We start from the raw sequence: 18,452 nt of genomic DNA, 5'->3' as shown, positions 1-18,452 counted from the left end.
CATACGCACTCCTGATGCATCCCAACATCGATCACTGTTAATGTTTACTCTTACAGCCCACTGTAATGGGAAGTTACCTTACATTGCATACTGCAGGAAAATGCATGCCCAGATAAATGCTCCCCAAATCAACAAAGACACAGAAGATTTTGAAGAGCTGTGCTTACCATGGACAAGCTGTAGTCAAGACTCTGCCCATGTGCTTGAAAACATTCCTGACCCTGCTAGTCAAGAGGCGTTAATGCAAGTAGCTGTTGTAGGTGTGCAGTGTGTAACTAAGGGCTATTCCTGGTTTGCCGGGACTATGAGACGTGTATAATGGCAGTAATGGGAGAGCAGATGGTCTTGTCGAAGCGGTGCTTGCAGGGAAGCAGCAGGTGAGAAGGCAACCCAAATCAATGGTGCATACATGTCCATGAAGGCACATGCAAGCAGGGCAGTGGTTCTCTCATCACTTGGGCAAATCTACGGTGGTCGGAAGTGGAGTCTACGACAGTCTCTTCTCTAAGGCCTGGTCTGTACTGGTACAGAGCCAGCGCTCTCCACCTTCTATTGGAACGAGAGCATGGAAGGCATATGGTTGCATGCTACTCCAATGGGCTGATGAAAGGAGATCAGTTTTTTTAAATGGAGCTTGCAGTTTGTTTTTGGATATAAGGGTTGCTTTCCACATGACTGACCTTAAGTGACTTTGTATTCATACTACCGTAGCAACTTTGCACTGTCCTTTATTTTGACTGTCTTTAAACCCAGTATCCCTCTTGTGGCTTCAGTGGTGATCTCTGCACCAGACCTTTCTCTGAGCTGTCTTTTGTTTCACATTACAGGCGCAGCTGATAGCTCAGTCCATAGGTCAGGCTTTCAGTGTGGCTTACCAAGAGTTTTTAAGAGCCAATGGAATTAACCCAGAGGATCTCAGTCAGAAAGAGTACAGTGACATCATCAATACCCAGGAGATGTACAATGATGATCTCATACACTTTTCCAATTCAGAAAACTGCAAAGAGGTAAATTAGTTTCTGAATTTTCATTTCATATTCATCTGTTTTTTCAGAGAAATGTAGTACTTGTGGAAATATAATTGCATTTTAAGGATGGTTTTTACATCCCAGATGCATTGTTTTATCAGTACTCTGCTACTAAAATCAGTTTTATAAGCTTTTAGAATTTCTTTTGTTTCCAGGGTTTTTCTGCTTCCATTGATCAAAACAGTAATAAAGCACATTTACATCTGACATAAATAAGCTTTGCACTGTTCACAGTAGACTGTGTCAAGTGTTTCTGTGTTTTACAATGGCAATGCATTTTAATGCACATTGCAACTGATTTCTTACTTGATAGATACAAGGACCATGAGTCCAGGATGCTGTGGCATGGGGCAGGCTAATTTCTCTTCCCTTAGTACTAGAACACCAGGAAAGCTGCCCCAGGAAACATATCATGTGATCATAACGTATGAAAAGGCAAGAACTTCCCTTAAGTGCCCCACTTTACATAAGTGTAACTATTTACATTTATAAACAGCCATATATTTCACACTTTACATTTCATCCAAAAAAGCATTGTAATACAGAGCATTCCAGACCAGGATGTGGTACCCGTCCCATAGTTGCACTGGTTCTGCTGTTCTTTACTGGTACTTCCCATATTGTTTCAGTGCGATGGGGATTTGGTCCATGTCCTAAAGGTCAGAGTTTCCTGGCTGAGTCCTAAAGCAATCTTACTTTGAGATGAAGGGCAAATTGTTTAATCTTTCAGTCACAGCTTTCCTACTTATACTCATTTTTTATGGCCTTACTGATTCTTGTGCAGCTCTGTGTGCTCTTGGGAACAGAGTATTTTTCACTTATAGCTGCAGATAGTAAAGTTCTGATTTGATGTGTAGTTTTGTCTGTAGTTTGTCCGTAGCCACTAGATATCAATAAACTGTTTTCACATCCATATAACTGACAGAATATTTCTCTTCTGGCCCACAAGAGAAAATTCAATTGGACAAATCTTGGTTTGGCTTATAATCAGAACAGACAAATACAAATATATAATGTTTCAACGTGATTGAGGTCATTATTTTTGTGGCACCTTTGTTTCTACCTGATTTATGCATGTGTTTGAATAATGACAGAGTTGTGGCATACTGATTGGTTCAAAGCCTTGATAGATAGCTTCAGTGCAAGTCAACTGGCCTTTGTGGTTTCTATAAGCAGGGATGTCCCCATCCCTTTTTAACCTGAAGGCTGATCTTACTACAGCAGTTCTGTTTTGCTAAATAGTCCTTGTATAGTGCAGGTAGTTCAGTCGCAACATTTTTCATTTGGGAGAAAATAATTCCCAGTATTTTGTTAAAGGGTATATTTACCTTGTGCTCCCCTGTCCAAGAAGGATTAATACTTCTCTGATGTTCATTCAGTTGACAAATTACATTAAACATATTCAGTTTCACCATTTTCTATAGAGTTAGCCAATGTGCTGGTTTTTTGCATATCGTAAGGGCCTATATAGACCTTCAACAAACAAGTGGAAGATACTGCTGAAAAGAAACAGGTAAGTTTTTCAGTTTTAACAGCCTTTTGAAGTAATGCTACTACCTAATGGGAAAGAATGGAATTCTTTTTGTAAGTTGTAGATCTTATTCAGGAACAACTGAGATGCTAATTCTCAAATTTAGATGAACTGAAGCAAAAAACACTTTTTTTTTTTTTTCAGCTCCAGCTAGAAAAACAGAAGGGAGAAATTCTTGGGGTAGTGATTGTGGAGTCTGGATGGGGATCTATTCTACCCACTGTTATCCTGGCTAACATGATGAATGGAGGCCCTGCAGCCCGTTCAGGAAAGCTAAGCATTGGAGACCAAATTATGTCCATTAACGGGACCAGTTTAGTTGGTCTTCCTCTTGCAACATGCCAAGGGATCATAAAGGTACCCCAAATTTTGGGGGGGATTTGGGGGGATTGCTGGATTGTAAACCAGCAGAGAGATGATATTCTGTCAAGTGATCAGGCAAATTTCCAGCAGATATGATTTTCATATCACTATGAAAAACATGTAAACTCTCATTAACAGAAAGTAGAATTAGAAATACAGGTTCAGGGATGATAATGAATCAAAATTTAGAGCTGGAAAATTTGGCTACAGTACTGTTACTGGACTATAAATGAGGTGAGGTCTCAAAAAGCTGCCCAAAGTCAGTTACTTCGGGCAGCTAGCTATCTTTAAAGTTTTAGGCTTCCCCACAACCTCCAAATTAAAATCTGAGGATTAAAATCTACTCTGCTTCTCTTGGGCTCCATGTAGGCAAAAGCGATGGAGGCCAAATGAGGAGCTGGTAGACTGCAGCATCCAGATGAAGTAAGTCCATGAACCTCAGGATGCATCAGGATGCATCATCTTCAGTCACTGAGACTAGTGTCAGTTCATATTTACCAAGAGCAGCAGCAGGAGACTAATTAGCCAGATTTTGGTGGAGAACAAGCAGTAGTCATTTTTTGCCTTTCTTGAATTGAAAGTTATTGCAGTAATTAAAGGCAAGGGGTTTGTTATGTTTTGTTGGACCACACACTAATGTTAATGAGACAAAGACACATATCTCTAAGTTAACAACACTATTAATTGTAGCTGTTACTTCCCAGATCAGCTGCTTTATACTCTTGCAGTTAGGAAACCACTAGTGAAAGAGCAAATTAAGATCTGTTTCAGAAATATTAACTTCTGGGGTATCTTACAGGGTCTCAAGAATCAGACGCAAGTGAAACTGAACATTGTTAGCTGTCCTCCAGTCACCACTGTCCTCATAAAACGGCCGGACTTAAAATACCAACTGGGCTTCAGCGTACAGAACGGAATTGTAAGTTTCTGTGTTTGGTGATTGCAGTTTTTTGGGTTTTTTTAAGAAACACACTGAAATATTGAAAGTTCTCTGCACATGTCCTCTGTGCATTTTGAGAACTCGTTCTTCCTGGTTAGCAGTGTAAGCTTGCAGGGCCTGCTGTCAGTAGAGCCCCTAATGTTACATACATACATCAAGGATATGTTCATATATAGACGTAAACCTGTTTGCCCAAAGTTATCAACAGCTTTGAATAGTTTTTTTTGTTTGTGGAGGGTGTCTGTCAATTGTTTCTAGTGGCTACAGCCTTCACAGCCACTCATCTCTCCCTGGAGCTTCTAAAACTTTATTTGTTAGCTAAGGCCTTTATTCTGTGCTTTACTTTCTAGCAGGTCAGTTTATGTTGACGTATACCCACAATCCATGACCTCAGTTTTCATACTCTGATCCATTCATGAATCAAAACCTTGTAATCAAATCTCTGTACAGTGAATTGCAAATGGAGAGCACTAGGAAAGCACATACTGCCATTCTTGAGAGACTTTTCCTACATAATACAAGATTTATAATACATATTGTCTAGTGCAATAGATCAATTCTAACAAATGTATAACAGTCAACTAATGACAATCTGCTAGTGCGTCAGAGTTGCAAGGAAAAGCAGTTATACTGAAACGGGCATCTGCAATTACATTCTAATCTTATGTCTGATCCTGTTTCTCTATTTTTAAATATCAGCACATACTCATTAAGATTCTAATTTTTCTCCCTCTTTACAGAATTCATTTGGCTCACACAGTAGTGGGCAACATCCTGGAAAGCAGGCAGGGGAGAGCAGTTGTGTCCTCCTATGGCTAAAGCTAAACCCTTCTTATTCCAGCAATTATATAGGCTGTGCCCTTTCTCAGGGATCCCTTCTCTACGTGCTGCAGTTTCCCCACTAATAACAACAGCACGAAGAAGAGTGAATACGACAGCTAACACTTACCCAGTGCAGCTCAGGGTCTTCCACTCCTGGTTCTTCCTTCCCAAGCCATTTTGTGGTACTTTTCCAAAACAAACCCTCTGGACAACACTAGCTCCGGTAGCCACCTGGCCTTTCTTGGGGCTGGTATAGGGACTGTCTGTAGTGCAGGACCATCACCACCTCTTCTTCCTCCAGTCTACGGAAAAAAAATAATCAGGCAACCTATGGAGAAAACCACATCACAAAGGACTGTGGGCTCTGGGCCCCTGTTCAGTCAAACTTGCTGTAGATTGAAGTTGCCAGATCTCTGTCTGCCATCCTTAGAAGAGCAGCAGGTAAATCTAAAGGGCTTTAATATGGATTATGGGTCTTAATGTGCTTTAGGCAACAGATGGCTCATTAGCAGATTCTCAGCTCTGCTAGTCAGCTCTAAGTTATTATTGTATCTAAGTTTTAAGTGTTCTTACTTAAGATTATGTTGGGGTCACAGCAGAGATTGCTATGAAGAATGCTGCTGCAAGCCTTTGTCCAGCTGGACACTCTGTAGTGATGCCTGCCCCAGGCTGCCCTCCTTTAGAAGCATAGGTGTAAAGTATTTGTCATGTTTGTTTGGGATTAATGGTCTCACATTTGAGTAGATATGGGTTTGTAAAAATATGGAAAAATCAAGTGTGTGTGAAATTTCTGTGAAATCTCATTCCTTCTTTGCCTGCCCTTAATCTGCTTTCCCCTACGCTTATATATATATATATATAGCACATATTAGTGTGTAGGCGTTAGTGCTAGCAGGGCTGGCAGTGTTAGCAAATCCCAAGTGTTAGTATAAAAAGGATGAATGGGATGGGATGGGATCTGGTTTTTCAAGATCTCACAGAGGATGCCCAGGGCAACTGGGCAACGTCCTCACAACTCACATCCTCACATGGGCAGAGCAGTAACAGAGCCTGTGAGACAGTATTTATTTTGTTTCATCTTGTCCCAGCTAACTATCTCCTACATCCTTAGAGCCCCAGTTCAGCAGTTTCTGCAGGCATGGCTGTTTCTTTTCACAGTGTTTTTGCTCCATCTACTGGTCATTTGTCATATTCACCACTGGGGATGGTCTGAAGTTGTTCCAGTTAAATTAGTAACATTTAGATGACATCCAGCATAAAGTTTACCAAGTTCAGCATAAAAATCCCTCCTAGATAACCATAAAAGAAAGCCTTGTAATACATTTCATTTATGAACAGTCTGTGCTTGAATGTGAAAGCCAATGAAAAAGAGGGAGAAATTCACATTTTTTTTTATGCTGACGGTTAAAAATACAGACGAATCCTTCCTCAGATGCGCTCTCCCTGACTTCAGTTAACATTTGACAGTGAGACTCTTCACAGTACATCTCTTTGGTTGTCTGGCACTTTAAGTATTTTAAAAAGCGGAGCTTTCTAATGGCTAGCAACTGTTATATGTTATGATGGGATTCAGAAATAATATCCTTATCCTTTGTTGGCTCAGCATTAGCACAGTGAAGAAATAACTTGCCAGAATAGGTATAATTAAACGTCTCCTACTGTTAGGCCACTCTCTCATTCTGCGTGCATCTGGTACCGCTTTACGTGCCTCCGCTGGTGACAGGTCTGCTGCGGTTCCTTTTCGCCCTGCCCGTCTCATCTGTGCAGGACGTACAGCCGTGACAGCAGCGAATAGCTACAAGCAACCTGAACATACAAAAGTACTGTTTGACCTATGTTTTATTTTCATAGGGCATCAGGAAGGTAACAGAGACTGGGTTACTGCAGATCTGTGTTTTGCTTTGTGTAGTCTGTATAGCTCATTAATGCAGAGGTTAAAGTTGTGCTTCAGAGAGCACTGGTGGTGTGTGGACATTTTCTGGAAGCTTGCAGCTGTCTGGACAGTTGGTGCCAGCTTTGGGAAGTTTTCATTAGGGAACAGCACAAACTCAAGATATAATGCACAAAGTGTTAAATTTGCAGAAATTCCTCTTGCACTAAGCACACAGGTATTCTTCATGGCTCTTGAAAGCTACTGCTGTAGTTTTATTGCACATTTATAAAAGGAAACCAGAAATTGACTCTTAAAACATTAAGGAAAAAAATGGAATATTGTGCATATATATGAAAGAAAAGCAGCAGGAACGTTGCGTGACTGGGAGGTGAACATAAGGCACTATCATCACTTCTGAAAATCATTCAGATCCACGTCTTTTAAAACTATGATGCTCTTTAAATGCAAATGATCATCTCTAATATCCCGTCATTATCTTATTTCCTGGATTTTATGAGATCTGTTTACCACTAGTTGTATTTTTACTGCTGATAACATATCACTTTTCAGTCTTGATCTCAGAGCTCTTTACAAATGACCCTTCCTCCAAGAAGTATATCTATCCCTAGCCTAGGAGAACTCTACCGAAAAATGCAGCAAAACTAGGTAAAACTTAGCAGGTGGTGGCTATTTTATTTTTTCATCCTTGCCTCTACTTTCAATTAAACTCTCTAGGGGAAAAATACGCACAATTTAAGGACATACATAGTAATGCAAGAGTGAGATGAAGAGAAACCTGGTTTAATAGGTTACATTTAAGGTGTTTACTCAGAATAAAGTTAATTTGCCTTGCACTGTTTTATCCTTAATGTTTTGCTACACAATGGGCAGCTGCAATAAAGCTGATTAGGAAACTACTGAAGTTTTACATCAAACACATTGCGGCTGTCTAACACATTGCAAAATATGTGACAGCTGAATGGAATTAACCTGTACGGTTTAGCTTTCATCATCTTTTTTTTTTCTCCTGCTTACACAGTAAATAGGGTATAGGCTCTTGCTTACAAGAAGATCCAGATTAGTCGTGCTTTATTTAATAATCTCATAGCTGTCACCATGTTCAACAAGTATAGCAAGCTACACAATCCTGGCTCAGTGGAATCATATTTACTTAGCAGTACTGCTCAGCTTACACTTGCCAGCCTGATCTGCCTTAGCTCCATAGCTCCGCTGGCCTGAGACAACAGAGTCTTAAGGCTGCTTTCAGTCAGTAACTTGCAAATATAGGAGCTACATAAATGTCTGCTTTAAGTACATGAGATCTTTACATCTGTGCTCTGTCTCTATCTTAACATGATCTGTGAGGGGAGGCAGAGCCACTTGTGCTCCGTGTCTGTTTCTGTCTGTACCTCATGAAAATACTTAATGTTCACAAAAAGGAAGCTGCATCCCTTCCCTGGAGAGAGATCACGTTCTTGAATGAGGAAGAGAGACTGCTTCCTACGTCTGAGGCTGTTAGAAAGGCTAAAATCACTGATGGTATTAAAAGTGCTTTGAGAGCCACAAAACGAAAGGTGCAGGCCGTTATCTTTGCCTTTACGCCAGTGGGGTGGCAGGTCACATTTGCTCTGAAAGCTTGTATTTCAGCTGGCTGTACAGTCTGTATATTTTCTTTTATACTGTGAAAAATGTATTTACAGGGTTTCTTTGGCACATTCTGAATTTTTGTGCTTTCAGATTACTGCATACACTACCCAACAGCAAGCAGCAAACTTATTCTAACAGTGAGTTAAATGAGAAGCTTTCTATAGGAGAGTCAGGCAAAAATACATAATGCAGCTTATCTTGTCAGTTATATGATTAGAAGGTAGACTATCTGCAAAACAGTATATTGCATGTGACTGAAATTCAAGATGTAATTCTGCGAAGGATCCTGACAGTGCCTCTAACCATAACACTCCATCAGCAGCAGTTTGTGAACCACAGCAGAACTAAGCCACTAATTATAGACCAGGTGCAGTGTGTCCCACTGCAGGACAAAATCCTTTTTCAGAAGATGACTTTTTGTAAACAAAGAATAACTTTATATTCTTCCCTCCCTCCCTTGCTAGTGCCATGCAGAAAAAATACTAGTCACCCGGACAATATTCCAGCTTCCAGCTTGGCCATCAACAGTAACTGCAGAAACAGCCATCCCTGAATGCCATTTCCTGTAGTATTCATTTCTTTTCCTCCAAGTCAGGTTTCTCCTCAGTAGACAAAAGGTAAAGGCAGCTCAACACTGCTTCTGAAATAATTTACTAACAACTTCTATCCAAGATACAGCTGTCTAGTCTGTCGGGTAGGAGCCTGTCATAGCCCACAGATACCATTGCTGAGGAGGAAATACTATTTTTTTTAAGAAAGATCCCTTGTGCTGCATTGAGCTTTTCCTTCTGCCTATACACCATGCATGTCATAACCTCAGATTAATTTTAAATAACAGTGTCTGTTGGGACTATGCCTGATGACTGCAATTCTTCTTGCAGAACTATTCCACTACTGCAAGAAAGTCAAAACTTGTGCTTAGTTTCTTCCTGGTACCTGTGGCTGCCAGTGGAAACAGCAGGCTGTTCTGCTTTCTTCATCCTAAGGTCTCTATGGTCAGCAGCACTTTAAACCTGGGGAAAAGCAGTGGCTCTGGAGTGCAGAGTGCCCTTTTCCAACTTGCAGAGGCACAGCAAACAAGTTTTCGTACGTCATTATTCAATTAATTTGCTGCAAATAGTCTGTAAAAAAATTAGAATTGGCACATTTGAGACCCTGTTGAGAGGGTCAGTACAGAATGTCTGTATGGCATCATTCTTTGTTTCAGTTTAAGCTAGTGTTTGTACAGGATTAACAATTATTGATTCTACTTTATGTCCATTTTTTCCACATACCTGAAAAATTTGTTGTCATAGATTTTTTCTTACTTTAGTACTTCCGTATTTCCCATTACTCAAAAGCAATAGTATGGTAGTTTGCAGAGAGTCCAGGTGGCAGAGTCAGAAATATTTAAAGATCAGTTTTCTTCTCCTATTCCAGCACTACATAAAACTTTTTTCATTTCAAAGGAAGCAGATGTAGATTAAAAGTCTTCCTGGAAAAATGTGTGTGACACAGGCTACTAACGTGCTATCAAAAATCTATCTTTATGGGTTTTAGAAGAGTTAATACAAACTTTTTGTGCAGGATACACATATAGTACATGTGTAGCCATCACCAGATGCAACAGATAATCAGAGAACACAGGTTTCAGATACAATTTTAAGTTCCTATCCCCTAGCTTAACTCAAAGTAATTGTTCTCAGTGCCTCTTTAAATGCCAATGCAGCTACTCCACAAAGGTCTCTCGGAGGATACATATTGTCTCCCCATATGTTTAGTCTCCTTCCACTAAGGCCTTTTCAGTAAATTAGCCTGATCCACAGGGTAAACTGCAAACCAGTGATCATTCCCTAGGAGCTTGCATGACTTTTGTCCAGGTAGTACCATTTCTATCAATAATAGAGCCTTCAGAGGGACAGAGTTTTTGACTTAAAAACGTGAGATTCCTGTATCTCTATGGATGAGCTTGAACTATACAGAGTATAACACGTTTTGATGTAATCAGGTCTAATTCATGTCCAAAGTTGCATACCTCCATACCTTGCTGGAGAGAGTGCTGATGTGGTACTAACAGTTAGTTTAAGAGTGATGCAATAGTTTTAGAGATGTGATGTACCTAGAAATATATTCCCACTGCAACCCTCTATCATGTGTCCTTAATGGCATCTCAGCAATAATAATCTCCCTGTCTCAAAGGAAATACACCTTACAGTCCAGCAGCTCTAATTTTTCCTGTTTTGTGTATATTGTAGGTCTATATTCTTACTAGTTAGCCATAGCTCTATGAAGAAATTTAAATATTGTACAGTTTGAGAAGAATTAGTTAGAAAAACAAAAATCAAAGTGAAAGGTTTAATATGGAAGAGGAACTTCCCCTAGTTCTAGCTTAGAAGTTCCCCTAGAACTTTTTTTGTCTTTCCTTTGAGTTTGCAACAAGTTGGTAGTCAGTATCTCTTTATAAAACTTGTTTCATTTTTCACTTTTCTGCCTACCTCCACCTGCATGGCTGGTGTGTTACTGTTACAGGTGTGTCTGTGTTATGTATATACAAGTTCTCAGTCCATAAGAATGAAGGTAAAAATTATAATTTGCAACATTATAGCCTACCTAGCATCTTCTGGAGTCACTAAAGTCTCACCTCTCATTAATATTATCTTTTATCTATTAAATTCTAGTAACGGCTACAATATGACATCTCTAAACTTAAATCAACTTTGATTCCTCTTGGCAGATTTGCAGCCTGATGCGAGGTGGAATAGCTGAGAGGGGAGGGGTCAGAGTAGGACATCGTATTATTGAGATCAATGGACAAAGTGTTGTTGCAACTGCTCATGAGAAGATAGTACAAGCATTGTCTAATTCAGTGGGAGAGGTAAGAAAACTATTAAATACTTCATCAAACAATTAAAACTGTTAAATGAATATATACTATATATTTTAGTTGAAAGAAAATCAGGGTCTTAATGAAGTATTAGAACTAACACCTCAATAAATCCGATTTGAACAGTGACAACAAAACATGAACAAAACATTTTTTGAACAATTGGATGTACATTCACTGTGTTTTTCCACTCATTTTCAAGAGTTCCTGGCATGATTCTGAACCTTCAACTTACTGCTTGAATTAGCCAGTCAATTAAGGGAAGAAATCACTCAAGCATCTTAGCTATGAAAATGTCTCTTAGCTTATCAGTAGAGCATCTGGCATAGAAAGAAATTAATATTCAAAGAGCTGAGAGATTCAAACTGGTATGTATTTCACTCCTTTCATTTTCACTGAACATTTCCCACTTACCTTGGGAATAATTTAAGACATCTCTCTCTGGTACTTTTAGAGAAATCAGCAATGGATGAACAAGATCCTCTGGTCCCTACTGAATTTAGTGGCAGTATCATACATGACCCTGGCTAGATCTTCCACTAGCTCCTTTGTCAAAATCAGAGTTAACTCCTTTTCCTGTGGAAAATGATACTTGAAATAGAATACAGAATATGCGCAGGCAGGCAGGAACAAAGCTATAGATTTCACTAGCACCTCCATGCCTTTAAGATACCTCTTTGCTGCCCATCATCTTACTAAACATACAAGGTCAGTACAAAACTTTCTTTTGCAGCATGAAGAGACCAAGCTATGAAGGTAGCGTATGGCTTGTGAGGGTCTGTATTATCAGTTAGTAACGTTTACATTCCTTACTCTCACGTATTCTGATAGGTTATTACAGCTACTACTACATTCTTGGTACAGCTCTGATTACCTGATGTCTTTAATCCTGTTGGTCTGTAAAATCCCTCTGATGCTTGTCACGATGCTCCTTGTAGAAAGAACTTGAATATACTAGCCATGAGAGAACCTGTTTTACCAAATTCTGACTGCACTGAAATAATAGATGGTAAAGTTCAAGTTTTGTGTTCAAAATTTCATACTCCACTTAGGAGAAAATATGTATTAAATGCCCCTCCCATAGGGGCATTAAAAGAAAATCTAATTTTAGTTAATAGTGGAGTAGCAGAATGAATTTCCAAAGAGGTTTGTGTTCCCTCTTTTTGTAAGGGCTGTGGTTAGAGAAGCAATAGCTAGTGTTTAAATATCCTTTTAATATCCTGAAAGTTCATGACATTCAAAAAAAACAAAACAAAACCAAACAAAAAGAAACAGAAGAAAGACAAACCAGCTTCTCCAAACCTGAGAACTTCAAACCGGAAACTTTGGTAACATTCATATCTGACAGGAACCAGGACAGTAAATGCACTTATACCACTGAGAGACAGATTTGGCCATATGGATTATTCTTTAACTGGTAGTAATTCTGTTAATTTTTGTGTAAATCAATTGACAGATTCACATGAAGACTATGCCAGCTGCCATGTTCAGGCTTCTAACCGGGCAAGAGACACCCCTGTACATCTAGCATGAGACTCTCTCTCAACAAAATAACTAAACGGTTCCATCAAAGCTGAAGCCTTCACAGCTGAGGAGAATTTTGTATTTTGTATGAATGAAAGGCTTTGAAGCTGGACCTGAGAACTCCGAAACCAGGAATGGACAGGTGTCTCTGCCTTTTCTCTCCTTCCCTTTTATTTCTTTGCCAAAAAGTGATGAGAAGGATGGTCAAGGACAATAATCACTGACACAAAATCTTTGTAGAACATTTAAGTATTTTGCAACATCTTCTAAATTCTTTTCTCATAAAACTTAAAACATATTTATTTGTAACCTTTATGTGGCGTGATGTATGTATGTCTGTCCTGTTTGATATCATGGTGAATGTGAATATCTGATGAATGAGACTGAAGGAAATGGCAAAGATAAGCAATTAGAGAAAGCTATGGCTGCCTCAAGTTAAAAAAAAATCCCAGTCCCATAAAGTGGTACAATACTGATGGCATTGCATAATTTTAAAATTGGTGCCGAATAGATGGTATTTCAGTGGATAGGAATGTGTGCAGTTAAGCTTCTAGATTCTAACGTAAAGAAAACCACTGTAGTACTTGGTATTGTTATGACAAGTGTAACCTGTTTGGCAAGGTGTGAACATAAACATGTAACAAGTGTTTCATATGCTAAATAAAGAATAATTGCCACAAGATTAAAATCAAAATATTTATTTAGATACATATTTATTTTTAATGTTTGTGATTTTTATGATTTAACAGAACTATTTCACTGATAACTTATTGCACAGTTTGTGTAATGTGTGTGTTGGGCTGGGGTTTTTTTGTTTTGATTTTTGCATATTACCTTTTTGTTCATATTAGCTCAAAATGGGAAAACCATGCTTACCTGTTACTGTCTTTTATAAAGCATTCTTATTCCTGAGGCAATGTGTTCTGAATGTAAACTGTTCTGACAAATGAGCTAGCACCATCAGCAGTATTAGAATGTGTGTAGATTAAAAAAAAAAAAAAGTAGTAGTAAAGTTGTATTCCTTATGAGATAAATGCTAATTGATGTAACTTTTTGTCTAATTTTTTTTCTTTTTTGGCCAAGGCCTTGAAAAAAATACACTGTGACTTAAGAAGCCTTACCATGCAGTAACTAAAAAGCTTTAGGATGACTGTACTTCAAGGACTAATGTGTGTTGCATGCAACTGACCTTAGGAAAGAATTAACCTAGTATCACTAATAAATCAGAAATAATAAAGAAAGCTCGCTTATTTTGTTTGTTGTGTAAGTTTACGTAACAAAAAAATCCAACTAGAATATCATTTAATTCTTCATCTAAGTGCAGTTGCAAAGGTCACAGATTTCTATTCTTAAAAGGAATTCATTCCACTATCTTAAGAATTTGTGTATTGTCTATTATCATCTTCAGAATAGATGCTTGCAGTTAGCCTATCTTGTTGCCACTGGATGTCACTGTAACTTCATATCAATACGGAAGCATGCTATGCTTAAAATACATTAAAATGGATGATTCTGTAAAACTGAAGCTACCCATCCTCAGCTACATTCCTTTGTGACCTTTTCACAGGATGTCTGCCCAGCTCAGAATGACACAAATGAAACCACTATACCGCTAAAGCTCAGACGGAAACTGTAACGCTACTGACAAGCGTTGCTGCAAAAGAATTAGAACCACAAACCATCAACCTATGACAGGTTCTTTATGAGAACCTTTTGTTTAAGGCATTTCCACTTTCCTCTGAGAGATCTGGGATGAAATTTGCACTGGAAGACATTGCTGGTAGACCTGTGTTTATGCTGGTAATCAAACTAGTGGCAATGATATTAGTTTGATTTTTTTAAGATCAATTTCAAATTAATCACAAATGCAGCAGAACCACAAGGACATGTTTTAGTAATATAATTGTCCAAATTCCTAATTGGAATGAAATAGCACTTCTTTTTTAAAAAATTCAAGGCTCTGCTGAATAAAAATACATCTAATTTTCTATCCGTTACCATTTGTAAGAAATTTATAAAATCTTCTTTTTGGAAATGCAGACTTTCAAAGACTTCTTTCCTGATGCATCTTTTGGTCACAATTGGCAGAATATTTAAACATCATTTTTCAATAGCATCTCCATTAATAAGCTCATAAGCATTCAGAACAAGCAAAAATAAATCACACTGCATCCTTTACTATAATTTAAAAGGGCAACACATTATAGGGAGGAGGGGGAAAGCAGTTTTAATAGGACAGATCAGTTAGCCTGGCATGACAGACATTGGTAAAATGGATTAGAATAAGCACTGTGCGTGCTTATAAATAACTTCTACATTTCTATCCAAATCAGCTGTTGCAAAAACAGAGTCCAGAAATACTTTTTATTAAAACACTGATCATTGTTAAAACACTTTGAGGTACATTAAATAAATACAACTTTTAAGTTGTACAACAGGTCTCTAGTGGTTTTGCAATGGTTTTCAAGAAATGCTAGGCAGCATCAGCAGCATTTCTATAAGTACAGTGAAATATATGCATTTCTGGTTGGGAAAACATTTCTTACGAGTTTACTAATAAATCAGTAAAATTCTGCAAAATGCAGGGCTGAAATTTACATTCAGAAAAACAGGTGTTTGCTTCCTGCTCTTGGAAAAAAAGTGGAATCCCAAAGGAAGACACTTTTTCCTTTTTAAGCCATCCACTACTTGTATTTCTCCCAGTCCTGGTTTCTTCCTTAGTTCTCTTTGCTGGAATCACATACCTGTGAATATTATCAAAGGATGGTCTCCCGGCAAACTCCAATTAAACTGTGAGGCCTCTCCCGCTCTAAACTGCGAGCGATATGGGCCCTACGTAAGAAGGCAACTGGAGAGCTCAGAGCACCACAGCTCTGCAGGTGAAGATCTTCTTGAAGTCGCTTTCTAGAGGTATTCACATTCTGCTGGGAACTTGTAATTACCTGTTTGAAAGGGCAGGAATGGAGAAGGAAAAATGGAGAAAAACAGAGTAAGAAATGTTTTCATTGAAAAGGTTCAGTCCCTGAATATTATTTAATTTATTTAATAATGGAGCTCCCTGCAAGGAGATGTGTGTTTATGCAGCCACCCGGAGACTCTCTTTCCCACCTCCCATTTTCCCAAGCGGCCAGGGCTGCGTACTGGCTACTGGAAAGCAAGGTCAGGTTCGAAAGGCATCAAGCCTTGTATCAGTAGTGTAGCTGATACTAGTGAAAAAGAAGGCAACTCTGCCTTATAATAGACAAATATGAGTTTGAAAGAAGTTAATCTATTTCTTTTACGGGAAAGAGATGCTTCACTAGCTTTGGAGAAGGCTGAAGAGAACTAAAAGCTTGCAAGCCTGGTAAACAAACACTTTGGTTAATGGAACTGTCAGTCTGCTTTACAAATCTGAATTATATAGCAATTTTAGAGAAAATCCTGTGATTTCTTAAGTAGATCGCTGGAACGGCTGGGACTTTCAGTGATTAATGTTTTTTGGCTGAAAAAATAACTTCACTGAAATTATTTCTTTAATGTGAAAAAGCTGTATGTATCATTGGATCTCAGAAGCCCACACAGGGTTTCTGGTTTTATGATCTGCATAAACACTCACATTCATTTATACTATTTTGTTTTGTGAGAAACTGTGTTTTTCATTTAAATAAAATTGTTTTCAACTTTCCAACCTTGGGGATTTAATGACCTATAAATCTTATAAAGCAATAAAAATGTTAAAATTTAATTCCATAATGACATTCTGTTAAGTATCTCATGATAGCACTGCTTTTCTACTGATGTGACTATAGCATGAACTGATACTGTCCTACTTCTTTGCTCTACTTCATAGTTAGCAAAAAACAATATTGAAGAAAGCTTTTGTAAATGCAGTACGGTTCCTGCTACACATCAAACTATCTCATATGCTGTTAAACTGATATTACATCCTATTTCAAAACTCAGCAAGTTTCCCTTGTTCAGGGATCAGCAGACTAATACCGCAGAAATGTCATCTCAAAAGGGGAAACAGCCCAAGTGTGTATCCTTAATCCTCTGTCCAGCTCTGTGGAAACCCAGCAGCCAGCCTGGACATGGCTAGTCAGTGCTATTGAAACCAGACAATATAAAAGAAACTTCATTTCTACACCTATCATTTGGATAACAATACTAGCAAAAGGTGATCCATCACCTTTCGTCTTACTAAAAAGATTTATTATTAGCTACGTATCTCCGCATATAAACACAAATTCACACATGGAATACTCTGTCTCAGATGCAGAAAGAATTTGGGAATAAGAGGATGATTATCAGTATAACAGTTCCCTATAGATCTCCTAGGATATTACCAGTACTGGGTCCAGCTGAAGAATTTTAAATGCATTTGTAACTGCTTCAGTGTAAAATTCACTAATAAATATTAGTGATAAATATTATCACTTGATAAATATTATTTCTTATTAAAGTCATGTTACCATACAAGAACATTTGTAACAATTCTCTGAACTACTTAAAACTGTAAAAACATGCAACTAAGGTATGTGTTTACCATAGGTGAACAAATCTTTCAAACACGAATGGCCTACCTGGTCTATGATATTGGCACTGAAGATGGCTTCCTCCATGTGTCTCTCATCAGACTTTATAACTGAGCGTATGCTGTTCACTACATGACGTACTTCTGGAGGGAGATTACAGTTTGAATGTTCCAAAAATTTTGCCACTAAAATTTTTGTGTCTTTATAGGCTTTAAGGTCCACTAAAGAGTGCGGTCGCTCTTTCGAGATTGTTTGCAAAGCCTTTGACTTTAAATGTAGATCAATTTTCCTTGTATCCCTCTGTTTTTCAGCTGGTAGGAAACTGCTCAAAGAATCCTGACAAGCAGAGGCAGCCATATGAGAACCCGAAACAGGAACTGAAAAGGGGGGGAAAAAGTACCTTTCAAGTAATAGTTTTAAAAAAAAAAAGTCATCAAATCAAATATTGTCAACCAAAGGGTTTTAGTTTCTCATAAAATTCCTGTTTTGTCTTCAGAATAACAAAAACATGAAATCTAGGAAACATTTCAGAATGGTTAATTTTAAACAGTATAGTAGCATCAGGGGTAAGATTCCTTCGCAGGAGCAAGAAGGACCATGCATAGATGAATGGTGGGTAATTAAAATACTGCATAAATAGCATACACTTTTGTTAACTCTATTTTAGAGATTTCACTGACATTAATGACAGGGGAAGACAACAGCTACTCAATTTTACATATATAATTTGTAATGCTTTAGCTCTCAGTGACTTTAAGGATGAAGTTTCCCTTACTTCTAATCAGGCCAAAAAAATTATAATCAGTGAATAATACATGAGAGATTAGTGAAAAATAGAAAGCAAAATAGCTAAGCTAAAACGTGGGAGTTAAATCACAGCATTTGTTTTCACTCCAAGGCTGCTTCTAAAACTGTGTGACTGCAGCATTATCATGTTATCCGGAATTCTGCCTGTCGGCCACGCTCTGGCGCGGGAACCCTCCGTTCTCTCTCCTCACGCTCCACTGCGAGGCAAAGAGCAAGCCCAGGCCCCCAGATTCAGCCCAAGAAACAGGTACCTGGTAACAGGTAGGTTCAATGCGAATGTGTGCTAATGTGGTTCTGTCAGCATTATACATCATGCATGCATGCTGTTTTAAGAAAATTTTGGGAGGAAATTGCTTGATTTTATTTCTCTATTACAAGCTTGTTTAAATTATTTATAGAACAAGAAAAGAAAACCCGAATGATCCAACTTTAGAAAACTGATCCTCACCTGTTTCTAGTGTAGCTGGAAACAATCCTGCATCTCGATGCTGGCTATATACTGGAGTCCAGGCACAATTATCACCTTTAATCAAAGAGAAA

General features: G+C 38.3%; 2 protein-coding genes across 6 annotated transcripts in view; one reads left to right on the top strand and one right to left on the bottom strand.

Annotated features, from left to right (window-relative positions):
* APBA2 (amyloid beta precursor protein binding family A member 2) overlaps positions 1-13,829 on the top strand; it is a 51,727-nt gene extending 37,898 nt beyond the window's left edge. For 4 of the 5 annotated variants that reach the window (XM_026059349.1, XM_026059353.1, XM_026059350.1 and 1 more), the window contains 5 exons: positions 828-1,007; positions 2,704-2,916; positions 3,722-3,841; positions 10,918-11,058; positions 12,524-13,829. In XM_026059349.1, coding sequence (XP_025915134.1) covers positions 828-1,007; positions 2,704-2,916; positions 3,722-3,841; positions 10,918-11,058; positions 12,524-12,595 — 726 coding nt within the window. In that variant the 3' untranslated portion in view covers positions 12,596-13,829. The remainder of the gene's footprint in view (positions 1-827; positions 1,008-2,703; positions 2,917-3,721; positions 3,842-10,917; positions 11,059-12,523) is intronic. The other variant, XM_026059351.1, reaches the window with a different exon arrangement.
* Positions 13,830-14,109: 280 nt separating this feature from the next.
* Positions 14,110-18,452, bottom strand: part of LOC112962833 (protein FAM189A1-like) — a gene marked incomplete at its 5' end in the record, with an annotated part of 23,731 nt that continues 19,388 nt past the window's right edge. Inside the window, 3 exon segments of the mRNA XM_026059345.1 lie at positions 14,110-15,533; positions 17,154-17,482; positions 18,361-18,435. Of these exon segments, the coding sequence (XP_025915130.1) occupies positions 15,348-15,533; positions 17,154-17,482; positions 18,361-18,435 (590 nt within the window).

This window comes from Apteryx rowi, unplaced genomic scaffold, assembly GCF_003343035.1.
Source record: "Apteryx rowi isolate R43461 unplaced genomic scaffold, aptRow1 scaffold_156, whole genome shotgun sequence".
Classification (NCBI taxonomy): Eukaryota; Metazoa; Chordata; class Aves; order Apterygiformes; family Apterygidae; genus Apteryx; species Apteryx rowi.
Note: the sequence above shows the minus strand (reverse complement) of the source record. Positions and strands in the feature narration are given on the sequence as shown.